General features: G+C 41.9%; 1 protein-coding gene across 1 annotated transcript in view; it reads left to right on the forward strand.

Moving 5' to 3' along the window:
- ltn1.L (listerin E3 ubiquitin protein ligase 1 L homeolog) overlaps window positions 1–13,615 on the forward strand; it is a 61,194-nt gene that overhangs the window by 42,443 nt on the left and 5,136 nt on the right. The window contains exons 24-29 of the mRNA XM_018245959.2: window positions 3,271–3,345; window positions 4,150–4,336; window positions 5,323–5,494; window positions 8,216–8,436; window positions 10,066–10,260; window positions 10,365–10,532. Coding sequence (XP_018101448.1) covers window positions 3,271–3,345; window positions 4,150–4,336; window positions 5,323–5,494; window positions 8,216–8,436; window positions 10,066–10,260; window positions 10,365–10,532 — 1,018 coding nt within the window. The remainder of the gene's footprint in view (window positions 1–3,270; window positions 3,346–4,149; window positions 4,337–5,322; window positions 5,495–8,215; window positions 8,437–10,065; window positions 10,261–10,364; window positions 10,533–13,615) is intronic.

The raw sequence follows: 13,615 nt of genomic DNA on the forward strand, positions 1-13,615 counted from the left end.
ATAGGCATAGCTTGCGCTATTGTGGCTAATCTATTGGCAATACACTATCTCTGCAGCTTTCCTTCTCCTTTAAGCCCATGCCCATGTTTTTACCTTCCATGTTTTCAGCCCATCTTAAATACTCCATCACAATCTGCAGTCAGAGTTAAAAGTTGCACTAAAGGCACCCTAAGAAGCAGTCTTGTCCGCAGGCACCATTTTGACATGCTCCACCTATTTATATTAGGGGGCAGATTTATTAAGGGGCGAAATGAAAATTCATATTCGAGTCTCTGATTCAAAGCAATACATGGTTGCTTAGAAATTTGAGCCCCAGCAACCAGATTGTGGAAATTGCAAATTGAAGAGCTGCTGGATAGAAAGCTAAAAAAAAAAAAACACAAATACAATGAAAACCAATTGCAAATTGTCTCAGAATATCACTCTTTTCATCATACTAAAAGTTAATCTAAAGTTGAACAACCCCTTTAATTGCTGCTGTTGTTGTGCGTCTTTCCAGGAAAGGTGTTACCGGATTACATAAATCTGATATACGGGCTCTCCTGACAGGACTAATGCATTGTTGACAGCTATGCCTGCAGTGCCAGCAGCTGGAGTAAAACTGTCAGCAAGGCTGGCGTAAAGATTTCTTGGTGTTCTGAAATTTATAATTATTACTATTATTATTAATAATAATAATCCAATTTCCAGTATGTGCCTTACTGAACCTTGCTAGACTTTAAGCAAGTGTAGGTATTGCATGCGTGTTGCAGTCAAGTGGCAGGTGTCTGTAGCTCAAGCAATGGGCAAACTATAATTCCCAGCATCCTTTGCCAGCCTCCTGCAAAATAGCTATTTTCACACTCATTTTTTTTTTTTGAGTTTTTTTTTCTTATAGAAAAAGAACACAATGAGGCATTTTCCCTCAATGGCCCATTCTAAGCCTATGATTGGTGGACTGATACACTCCTCTACAGAACTCCATCGTCCCAGCAGGGCAGCCTTGGTGCTTCCCCTTATTGCTGTCAAAGCTGCACTGTTATTATAGTTCCCAAATAATGTGATGGGGACAGTGGCCAATCCATAGCCTGACAAACCTCCATGTGAAGGATTGGCAGACAGTGCACAGTTTGGGACTAAAAAAAGTAGTAGAAAGGGGAGTGAGAGGAGAAGAAAGGATGTGCACTTAAAGGAGTGTGGTTCACCTTTATGTTAACTTTTAGGGGGTTATTTACTAAACCCTGAATGCAAAAATTTGTGATTTTTTTTAAATAAAATTGGACTTTTAAAACAAATCGCAAATTTTTCGGAATTTATTAAACCCCGAAGATGGAAAAGTCCGAATCAAAAAAAATCCGGCTTCTCAGACCTGTTGAAGTTGCATATAAGTCAATGGGAAAAGTCCCAATGATTTTTCAGAGTTTTCGGACAAAAAACATAACAAATCTGGAGTGAAAAATCCGGAAAAATCGTGAAAATCTAATTTTGTCCCGCAAAGGCAATTTTCGGGAAAATGTAATAATCAATAAGCGTAAAAGAACCCGAGCGGATTTGATTGGAGTTTGTAGCAGAAAATGTTGAAATAAAATCAGACTTTGATAAATAACCCCCTTAGCATGACTAATTCTAAGTAACTTTTTCAATTGGTCTTCATTTTTCCTTTTTTTTTTATTTATAGTTTTTTAATTATTTGCCTTCTTTTTCTGACTCAAATTTGGTTCACTGACCCCATCTAAAAAAAACAAAAAAAACAAAAGCTTTGTAAACCTACACCTTTAGGGGGGTTTATTTACTTAACTCTGGTCAGGCTTTTTTGGGGCAAAACTCACAAATCCGCCATCTCAGATCTGCCGAGATTGTGTATAAGTCAATGGCAGAGGTCCGTATCCTATTTTGAAGTTTTTGTGACCTGTGCTGGAATGAGCCAGAAAATGCGACCATTTTGGCTTTTCGGGGAAAATCTGAAAAACTCTGACCTTTCCAGAAAAAAACCCAAAAAAACACCGAAAATATTGTACGATTTGGGGTTTCACTCAATGTTATCGAGTTCACTTAAGTTGAGCCTAATAAATAAGGTAAAACCGGGTATAGGAGTTTGGTAGTGTGGAATTTGGATTGTTATTGCTACTTTTTATTACTCATCCTTCAATATGGGCCCTCTCCTATTCACAATCTAGTGTCTTATTCAAACCTGTGTATGGTTGCTAGGGTAATTTGGACCCTAGCAACAAGATTGCTGAAGTTGCAAGCTGGAGATCTGCTGAATTAAAAGCTAAAAAAACAAAACAGCCCCTTTAAGTCATGAAAGATGAGAAGATGCACAGCTGGGATTGAGGGAGGGAGAGAGTTGGTTCCAGTGTGGAATGGTTGGGAAAGGGATGTAGTGCTGGGTGGTGGTGGATGGAAAGAAAGAGCATGCACAGGACTGTTGCTAATGAGATAATCCTTATATTTAGACATGCATTTTTGCCTTTGCTGGTTCAGCCAATGAAATGACATATGAACAGGAATACAGATTACAGGATCACACTGGGTGGTTTATGCCTTTCCAGAAAACAAGTAAACCTTCTTGCTCCTTAATTTTCAGTGTTTTCTCATTATGACACCTGTGTGACGTCATTAAAGGAATTGTTCAGTATAAAAACAAAAACTGTGTAAATAAAGAGGCTGTGCAAAATAAAAAATGTTTCTGATATAGTTAGTTAGGCAAAAATGTAATGTATAAAGGCTGGAGTGACTGGATGTGTAACATAATAGCCAGAACACTACTTCCTGCTTTTCAGCTGTCTTTGTTTCCACTGATTAGTTACCAGGCTGTAACCAATCAGAGACTTGAGGGGGGGGCACATGGGTCATATCTGTTGCTTTTGAATCTGAGCTGAATGCTGAGGATAAATTGCAAACTCACTAAACAGAAATGTACCATGTGGCCCCCCTTCAAGTCACTGACTAACTCAGAGTTAGAGAGCTGAAAAGCAGGAAGTAGTGTTCTGGCTATTATGTTACACATCCAGTCACTCCAGCCTTTATACATTACATTTTTGCCTAACTAACTATATTAGAAACATTTTTTATTTTCTACAGCCTATCTATTTACCCAGTTTTTGTTTTCACACTGAACTGTTCCTTTAACCGTAACTCCAAAGGGGAAGTCATCTCTCGCGCTCTAGTTCTGTGCAAACCATAAGCAGAGTATGGATCTGAGCCTATCGGAGCGACTGCGGGCTTTCCTTCCCATCCTCCCATTGTTTAGATATGCTGTTTAATGCAGACGTGTACATTTTTTCCTAGAATAATGGAAGACTTGCCTGTATTTGATGATGAAGATCTCAAATCTTACGGGGATGAAGATGAAGAGCCTGCTTTGTAAGTACAGGGTTAGGGATAAAGGAATCCGAGCCCATTGGATGAAGGCTGGTGTCACCATCTGGTTGACCGCAAAAATCTTTCACTGTTGATGAACTGCATATCCCTGATAGTCTTTTGACTGTTGATGACAAACTGTTGAGACACTTGTACTAATAAACCACTTTGGGGTATGCAAGTGTCATTTTTCAGGGTTAAGACCCTTAGGGTAGGGACACACTGGGCGATTTGGGGAGATTTAGTCGCCTGGCGACTAATCACCGCGACTTTCCACGACCAATCTTCCCCGAATGCCTCCCCTCACTCTGCGCCTGGATAAAATGAAAAATCGCCTGCGCTAATCACACGCGGCGATTTGTTTTCCGAAGTTTCCTCGTGAGGCAACTTCGGAAAACGAATCGCCGTGTGTGATTAGCGCCGGCGACTTTTCATTTTATCCAGGCGCAGAGTGAGGGGAGGCATTCGGGGAGAAAAGTCGCTGCGATTAGTCGCCAGGCGACTAAATCTCCCCAAATCGCCCAGTGTGTCCCTACCCTTAATACACCTCCCCCTCAGACCTCCGTTGTATCATCAAATCACAATTGATGTCATCGGCCTCTGTTTTAGGTCTTTCCCTCCTGGTCACATGCTGCTTTGGTTCCGATGTATCCATGAGGGATTCCACGGTAGCTGCAGGTATTGGGCAGAGCCAGAGCAGCATGTGACTTTATTATAGAGTACTCATTACTTCATGATAATTAGTTTTAAGTCAATGCGTTTCTCTGATGACTATACTCCTTGTTTATCCATATGTTTTATTTGTAGATCTCCACCTGCTGCACTGATGTCTGTCCTGGCAATCCAAGAAGATTTGGTAGAAAGCATCCTTAAAGTGGTACCAGTAGGCGAGTTTGCTGTTGTTGAGCCATTAAAAGAGGAGTTCTGCTTTGTTCTTGGTTATCTCCTGACCTGGAAGCTAACGCTCACTTTCTTCAAAGCTGCATCATCTCAGGTAAGTGCCGAGGACAAATGATTTCCTGCATTCTGTAGGCTCTCGCCATAAGTGTACGGCTATGGTCCCGTGTAGCTGTTTCTTGGCTTCAATGGCATCCCGGGGGTCCTCCCTGTGGCTCCTTGTGATGCTGCCAAGGGGGTCCGCACCACTAGTGTGGAGAGCGCGATTGAGCTTCCTTCACTAGCAGAGCCGAAATTCCGATTTAAAAATCTGAATTTTATCTCTTAAAGTTATCAGGAGTGCCTTTTTGCTACCTGAGGCAAGCTTCTCAACTGTCTGAGACGAGCTTCTCAACTGTCTGAGACGAGCTTCTCAGCTGTCTGAGGCGAGCTTCTCAACCCTGCTGAGGCGAGCTTCTCAGCCCTGCTGAGGCGAGCTTCTCAGCCCTGCTGAGGCGAGCTTCTCAACCCCTGCTTGGCTTGCATATAAAAGCAGGCCAAGAAACAACCAAACCATTCATCTCCGCCTTCTCTGGGGTGTGCTGTTAGCCAATGTGCAGACACATAGAGTGGATTTTGGTGAGAAAATGTAAACTTGCTCATTTCCCTTCTAAAATACATTCATTTGTCTGCACGCAGGCCAGCTAAGTGCTTGTTAGTGCAGACCCTGAAGCAGGCTTTCTCTATAGGCTGAGAAACGGCTACATGTGACTGATCCGTTCTGATCTGAATAAGCTAAATTGATAGGGAGAGGAGAGCTTTTAGGTCACATGCACAGACCGGGTGGCTGGAAAGTTGGTTAGAAATGTAAGAATCATTAGGCTCTATTGGCAGCCAGTAGCTCCTATCTTACAGATTAGAAGTACCCACACTCATTTACACTTTTGTTATTGTGAAGACAGTAGCAAAAGTTATAACCCCAGTGACCATGGCTTCTCAAATGTCATTTTCTTCTGCTGACTTGGAGAATGAAATGTTAAAGGAATCATCAGAGTTATAAATAAGTAAAAAGTCATAATACCAATGCCTTGCTTTCTCACTCAGCTGCGGGCGCTGTACTCTCAGTATCTGCGGAAAACCAAGAGTCTGAACAAGCTGCTGCATAACCTGTTTAAGTTAATGCCCCATAACCCAGTCCTGCCAGGGCAAGCCAGCGATGTACCCAGCAAGGACCCAAAGACTTTCTTTAGTGAAGAGCTTCAGCTGACAGTAAAGGGTAAGTGACATGTTCACATGCTGAGTCCATTATTTTTTCCTTACCTGGAGGCACTTCCTGTCTTCCTGCTCAGGAAATGAGGTGTGCAGTAATAAACTGTTTCCCCTTTTGCACTGTAGAAATATACATTAGTCTGTAGAGTCGTCCGAGGCCTTCTTGCACACACTCACTCACCTGTCTGTGACCACAAAAACCATTTACACGCACTTAACATTTACTTTCAGACATAATCACCACTAAAATTTCCAACATGAAGTATTATGTCCTTAAAAACTCTTGTTACTTGCATAAAAGAGAAAACCCTAAATCACATGCTTTTTTTTTTCTCTCCCCTGTGTCATCTTTGAAATATTATAGTATTAAAAAAAAAAAAAAAAGTAAATCTCATACTAGTGTAGAATCCTCCTGAGAGGCAGACTTGAGATCACTTTCACGTATCCCACAGATTGTTTTCAAAAAGACAATAAATCACATTAAATATGATTCATTCGGAAAACAATAGGCAGCACATCCGTGCCCTGTTACCCTGACTGCGGTGAGTATTTTCTTAGCTGACACAATACGGGCCAGAGTGAATAAACTTCTCTTGGCTCTGCTTCCAAGAGTCCAACTGGAAAACTATCTTCCATTTAATTTTGGGAGAAAAGCTCCGTTGCTATTCAATGCTACATTTGTTCATGTCTTTGGGTTAAGGGATCATTATAAATTGCCCCTTAAAATTACATTTCATTTTGTCGTAGGCTGTAGTAATCCAAATCATTTGTCAGTTGGACTTTATGAGGCTTGTGTTACACGTGGAGGACTAGCGCTGACGACAACCCTGAACTTTGTGCCCAGCAAAACTAATGGAAAAGCCAGCTTTAGGTGTTAGAAACACACAAACTCAAAGTGATACATACACACTGACACAGTGGCAGATGCAGTGACACAGTAAGGGTAAGGCCAGACGAGGAGATTCGGGGAGATTTTGTCGCCTGGTGACTTATCACCACGTCTTTTGCGCGACTATCTCCCCGAACTGCCTCATCGGTTTTCGCCATAGGCTACAGCGCAAAATCGCCTGCGCTAATGCACACGCGGCGATGCGTTTTCAATAGTCGCCCAAAGTTGCCTTCGGGCGACTATTGAAAACGCATCGTCGCGTGTGCATTATCGCACGCGATTTTGCGCTGTAGCCTATGGCGAAAAAACGCTGAGGCAGTTCGGGGAGATAGTCGCGCAAAAGACGTGGCGATAATTCGCCAGGCAACAAAATCTCCCCGAATCTCCTCATCTGGCCTTACCCTAAAAGACCCACAAAGCTACAGATAAAGGTAAACACAATGATACAGTTGCCATTAAATGGATTGTAACAGACACACACAAGGTTGTAAATGCTGTAGAACAGGGGTCCTCAACCTTTTTTTTTTTTTACCTGTGAGCCACATTCAAATGTAAAAAGGATTGGGGAGCAACATAAGCATGACAAAATAGTCAAATAGCGGCTGTGATTGGTTATTTGGTAGCCTCTATGTGGCCTGGCAGCCTTCAGGAGGCTCTGTTTGGCAGTACACCTGGTTTTTATACAACCAAAACTTGCCTCCAAGCCTGGAATTCAAAAATAAGCACCTGCTTTGAGGCCACTGGGAGCAACATCCAAGCAGTTGGTGAGAAACATGTTGCTCTTCTTTAACAAGCACATGGCCCAGGGCAGTTCTCTGCAGAATGGGCTGCCACGATTCTCCTCCAGTTTCCCAAGGTTCTCCTATGCCTCTTTAAATGTGGCGCATGCGATGAAGTCTGTACTGTGCATGCACCAAGTCTATAGGGGCACAGGAAGCCTGGAAGCTGGTGCTCGCCCTGCATATAACGACCTGGGGCTGGAATGATTTGTGAAAAAAAGGAGTGCCAGCTCTAGAGATGAAGAAGCAATTGTAGTCAGTGGTGGGTGCCAGATTGGTATCACCAGTGACTGAGGCTTTGCTTGTTATTTAAAGGCACTAACACCAATGTACCAATGTACTATTGAGCTGCTCTGGTACAACTAGTGTGTTTGCTTCAGAAACTCTACTAGAGTTTGTATAAACAAGCTGCTGGGTAGCCACGGGGCAGCCATTCAAGCACAGGATACACAGTAGATAACAGATAAGTACTACTATAGTTTATATAAACAAGCTGCTGTGTAGCCATGGGGGCAGCCATTCAAGCACAGGATTCACAGTAGATAACAGACAAGTACTACTATAGTTTATATAAACAAGCTGCTGTGTAGCCATGGGGGCAGCCATTCAAGCACAGGATTCACAGTAGATAACAGATAAGTACTACTATAGTTTATATAAACAAACTGCTGTGTAGCCATGGGGCAGCCATTCAAGCACAGGATTCACAGTAGATAACAGATAAGTACTACTCTCGTTTATATAAACAAGCTGCTGTGTAGCCATGGGGGCAGCCATTCAAGCACAGGATACACAGTAGATAACAGATAAGTACTACTATAGTTTATATAAACAAGCTGCTGTGTAGCCATGGGGGCAGCCATTCAAGCACAGGATACACAGTAGATAACAGGCAAGTACTATTATAGTTTATATAAACAAGCTGCTGTGTAGCCATGGGGATTGGTCTAGCATTGGTGCTCTCCCAATGGGCTCTTACTTTTAGCTTTTAGTCTACCCCTAATATTGCAGATTGTTTTTGACCCATTTGTAATATTTTTGTTCTATTTAATGACCTCAGGGACTGCCACGGTGCAGCAGGAGGTCCCGCACTTGGCTTGCTGTGTTTATCACATGACATTAAAGGATCTGCCAGCCATGGTCAGGCTTTGGTGGAACGGCTGTGAGAAGAGGATTTTCAACGTGGTGGACAAATTCACCACCAAGTATGTTAGCGGCGTGCTGTCCTCCCAGGAAATCTGCTCCGTTCAGTCAAGCACACAAGTCTTTGATGGCATGACCGTAAGTTCATTCTTACAGTTCCTTCATTGAAAACATTCACACGTGCATGGCAGCTACATGGATATAGTACATAAAAACATCTGTGTGTAGAAGCTGTGTGCATGGGAGGCATGGAAGTTTTTTTATTTTGCAGCATTTCCATGAGAAAAGATGGAGTTGCCCGTGAAACTTTGTGTCTTGCCTTAGTTAAGTTGGGTTGAAAGGCTATCAAGTTTAAAACCCCTCCAAATGAATTCAAGTGCACGTACCTACACACACCCACTGATACTAAATATGCCAATATCTATATTAATTGTAGATTTTAGTATCACCATAGCCTTGGATATTATACTTGTCCAAGAAATCATCCAAGCCCCTCTTAAAGGAATTGTTCAAGGGGAACTCCAGATTCAAAACCAAAATTTGATAAAAAGCCCCACATAACACAGAAACCCCTAATATACCCATGACCATTATTGGTTTCTTCAAAAAGTATGAATAAATGTCATTTTCTATGCTGAAATCCAGCTGTTTAACAGTTCTTCTCTTTCTGCATCATTTGAAATCCTGGCAGGGAAGGAAGAAGGGACTAAACACTGATATTACAAATTGTAACAACTTCTCCACAGCTTACAGACAGCATGCAGGAACTACATAACCCACAATGCATTGCACTGTGACGTTCCATTCCTTATTGAAAACACGTGTGCAGGGAATTGTGGGGTTTGGAGGATGCAGGCTGAGGACAGATGGCTGTTGATACAAAGTAACAGTAGTCAGCCAGCTCAGCAAAGTAGTCAGACAGATCAGCAGGAGAGCAGGGGGCTAGGCTTCTGACAGGGAACTGTCAGAAACCATTACAAATCATGAAAAGTACACATATTTTTTAATTGATGTCTATTGCAAAGTTGCTTGAAATTGTTTTTACTTTTCAAAAAGCTTCAGTTATGTTTTTGTGGAGTTCCCCTTTCAGCATTGAAATAAAAGGGTAAATAAATAGTCTATGCAAAATAAAAAAAAAATGTTTCTAATATAGTTAGTTAGCTAAAAATGTAATGTATAAAGGCTGGAGTGACTGAATGTGTAACATAATAGCCAGAACACTACTTCCTGCTTTGCAGCTGTCTTGGTTCTCTCTCTCCAGACAGTAACCAATCAGTGACTTGAGGGGGACTCAAGGGGCATAATTGTTGTTTTTGAATCTGAGCTGAATGCTGAGGATCAATTGCAAACTCACTGAACAGTTATGTCCCATGTGGCCCCCCTTATAGCCACTGACTAACTCAGAGTTAGAGAGCTGAAAAGCAGGAAGTAGTGTTCTGGCTATTATGTTACACATCCAGTCACTCCAGCCTTCATACATTACATTTTTGGCTAACTATATTAGAATTTTTTTTATTTTGCACAGTTTCCATTTTTACACTGAACTGTTCCTTTAATGGCATTCACAGAATCAGCCATCATCCAGAAGTGCATTCCACAACCTCACTGTCCTCACTGTGTAAAACCCTCCTACTCTGCTTCACATGAAGCTACAAATAGGATCCATCAGATACCCGTATGCCAGTCTTCTTGCGGATTGATATTGTAGGCAGGCGACGGGTCTTACTTTGAATTCAATAAACAAAGGCAACCGATTTTATGTTGTAGGTTAAGGCCCGCTCAACTACCCGGGAAGTGATCGCCACCTACTCTATTGATGACATCTGCATGGAGCTGATCATTCAGCTGCCACAGAATTACCCTCTGGGTTCAATCACGGTAGAAAGTGGCCGGCGGGTCGGGGTGGCTGTGCAGCAGTGGAGGAATTGGATGCTTCAATTGAACACTTACCTCACCCACCAGGTAGGTCTGAAAGCGATGCAGATGACTTTATATCTGGAAATGGTTTCTTGGTTGACATGGTAAATACACTGTTCTTTATGGCATGTTGTGTGTCTTCTATGTAGAATGGAAGCATCATGGAAGGCTTGGCCCTGTGGAAGAACAACGTGGATAAGCGCTTCGAGGGAGTTGAAGACTGCATGATTTGCTTCTCTGTTATACACGGCTCAAACTACTCCTTACCAAAGAAAGCCTGCCGGACCTGCAAGAAGAAATTCCACTCCGAATGCTTGGTAAGATTCAATGTTGCGTGCCAAAATGGCAAATATTTCACATGTAAGATAATCCACATGAAATGCCTGGAGCAGGTAAAGTTACTAGCACTTAGTGAGAGAGAAAGTTCAACTCTGATGAGCTCAAGATCCACTCTCCAGGCTTTTTAGGGTTATAAGTCCCTCTTAGAGCATTAATTACACTGGGAACCCCATTTATCAAAAGTTGAATTTCCAATTCGTGTTTTTTTAAAAACTCCCCTAAACTCAAAATGTATTTAAAAAAAAATTTGAATTTTTAAAACTCTGATGAATTAAATTGACACGAAAACTCGAATCGAATTCAATTAGAATTTAATAAAACTCGACTGGAGAAAAAAAAACTGCAAATGTCAGGAAGGCTGCAAACAACTGCAGATTGATCCCTAAACCGCTCCCATAGGATCAAACAGCAATTCGGCAGGTTTAGGCGGCGTATAGTCGAATTCGAAATCTTAAAGGGCCAGAGTATGATAAATCTTGGAAATCGAATTTGAATTTTTTAATTTGAGGCCGTTGAAGAATGCATTATCTGCTTCTCTGTTATACACGGCTCAAACTACTCCTTACCAAAAAAAGCCTGCTGGACCTGCAAGAAGAAATCCCACTCCGAATGCTTGGTTAGATTCAATGTTTCACATGTAAGATAATCCACATGAAATGCCTGAAGCAGGTAAGGTTACTAGCACTTAGTGAGAGAGAAAGTTCAACTCTGAAGAGTCAAAGCTAGCTGCACTGTAAGGATTGTATGTGATTGAATGAGCCCTAGCTGGTCCGGAACCAAGTAATTATATTATTATCATGCAAAAGTCATCGTCTCCGTTCTGGATGATAGTAACAACCCTGTCACTACTCCAGTGTTATGGAGTTTTCCAGGCAACACACGGGGAACCAGGCCAGGATTTTTTTCCCTTTCACTCAAATCGTCCTATTTTCCTTTTGGAAGTGACTTGTAGGTCAAGCCCCATATTAAACTGGTTTTATTTGCTTGCTTCCAGTCATAAACAGCTGTGTTGAGGTCCATGCAGTTCAGCGTTTGGATCAGACTTTTGTGCTTTCCCGTTGTGCAATTGCAAATGCTTTAAACTGAGAAGTGATAGGCTTTTTGGCAGAACATTTTGGATCTTGAGGTGTCCAAATGGACGGTAACCTAGGAAGGTGCTTAATGAAGGACAAAGGCTGGTTACTTGGGATGGTGCACAACAATGCACATCAATCATGACATGAAGGGACTGGCCTTTATTAATTTTTAGTGGGCAATTTTTAGTAGACAGGCATAATTTGTTGTCTGTTCTCTCTGCTGTTTCTGGGCATGCTCCTAGTGATGACAAACCACACGCCCACCTTAATAGCATTTTTTGGGGGTGCTTGGCAAACAAGTAAATAGTTTCGGCCCCTGTATAAATGATCAGGTCACATGGGGGCACGTTCAGTCCCACCATCCTTGACCTGCTCATTCTCATTGGGATTTTCCAGCCTGTCCATGGGACAGGGAGGCCATGGTTTCAGTTCCTGCTTAGTCCATTAGTTGCACCGGGATCAACACCAATTCTGAGATTTTGATCAGTCACAAAGGGAATAAAACGCTTCAAATGAATATTGAAATGGATTATACAAAATACAGGTATGGGACCTGTTATCCAGAATGCTCGGGACCCATGGTTTTCTGGATAAAGGATCTTTCCGTAATTTGGATTATTTGGATAAAATGAGATACAAGCTTTCCTTATTCCTATTCTCTGGATAACGGGTTTCAGGATAAAGTATCCCAGACCTGTACTTCCATGTCCGAGCCAAATGTACTTTTATGTTCTGAAATACCTTTTATGAGTTATTATTTATCATCTGCAAAACCTTCCGACTCTCCTCCACATGCACCTTCAGTCTTTGGCTCTCAGTGGGTGCTGGGAGTTTTATTTCGGCATATGACATTCCTGCCCTTATTAGTACTGAAGAAATATTTTATCCATTTCCCAATTTACAGCCTCTCCGTGACTTGTACATCAGGTTGCTGTTTTGTTCTTTCCCTGTTCTTTTTACTGGGCAAAACTGGGCACAATTCCATGACACAATGAGATTCCAGTTGTGCCGCGGGGCACCTGCTTTGCCTTACAGGAAAGGGCCAGATGCACGTTAAAAGCCAGGCCAAGGCTCTCTAACAAGTGTTTGGCCCCCAGGCTTTCGTTTCTTTTCTGATGTCTGAACTCTAAAGTATCTACAGGATTTCTTATTGCTTATGTAGCAAATACAGTAGAACCCCCATTTTATGTTTTTCAGGGGACCAGAAAAAACTGGTGTAAAATCAGGGAAATGTATTATGCATAATATATAGGTGGGACGTAAAACAGCAGTGTAAAATGAGGGAAAACTTAAAGTGATACGGTCGTGAAAAAAAAAATATTTTTTTCAAAGCGCATCAGTTAATAGCGCAGCTCCAGCAGAATTCTGCACTGAAATCCGATTCTCAAAAGAGCAAACAGATTATTTCATATTTAATTTTTAAATCTGACATGGGGCTAGACGTATTGTCAGTTTCTCAGATGCCCCCAGTCGTGTGACTTGTGCTCTGATAAACTTCAGCCACTCTTTACTGCTGTACTGCAAGTTGGAGTGATTTCACACCCTCCCTTTCCCCCCCCCAGCAGCCTAACAACAGAACAATGTGAAGGTAACCAGATAGCAGCTCCCTAACACAAGATAACAGCTGCCTGGTAGATCAAAGAACAGCACACAATAGTAAAATCCAGGTCCCACTGAGACACATACAGTTACATTGAGTAGGAGAAACAACAGCCTGCCAGAAAGCAGTTCCATCCTAAAGTGCTGGCTCTTTCTGAAAGCACATGACCTGAGATGCACTTACACAACAATATTACAACTAAATAATATGCACTTGCTGGTTCAGGAATGACATTTTATATTGTAGAGTGAATTATTTGCAGTGTAAACAGTGTCATTTAGTAATAAAAACTACATCAAAAAAATTATGACAATCCCTGTGGGGAATTAAAATTGAGGTTTCACTGTAGCTCAAGCCAGATGTCCCTTCAACAGGTCCCATAGTA

Source organism: Xenopus laevis, chromosome 2L, assembly GCF_017654675.1.
Source record: "Xenopus laevis strain J_2021 chromosome 2L, Xenopus_laevis_v10.1, whole genome shotgun sequence".
NCBI classification, from domain to species: Eukaryota; Metazoa; Chordata; class Amphibia; order Anura; family Pipidae; genus Xenopus; species Xenopus laevis.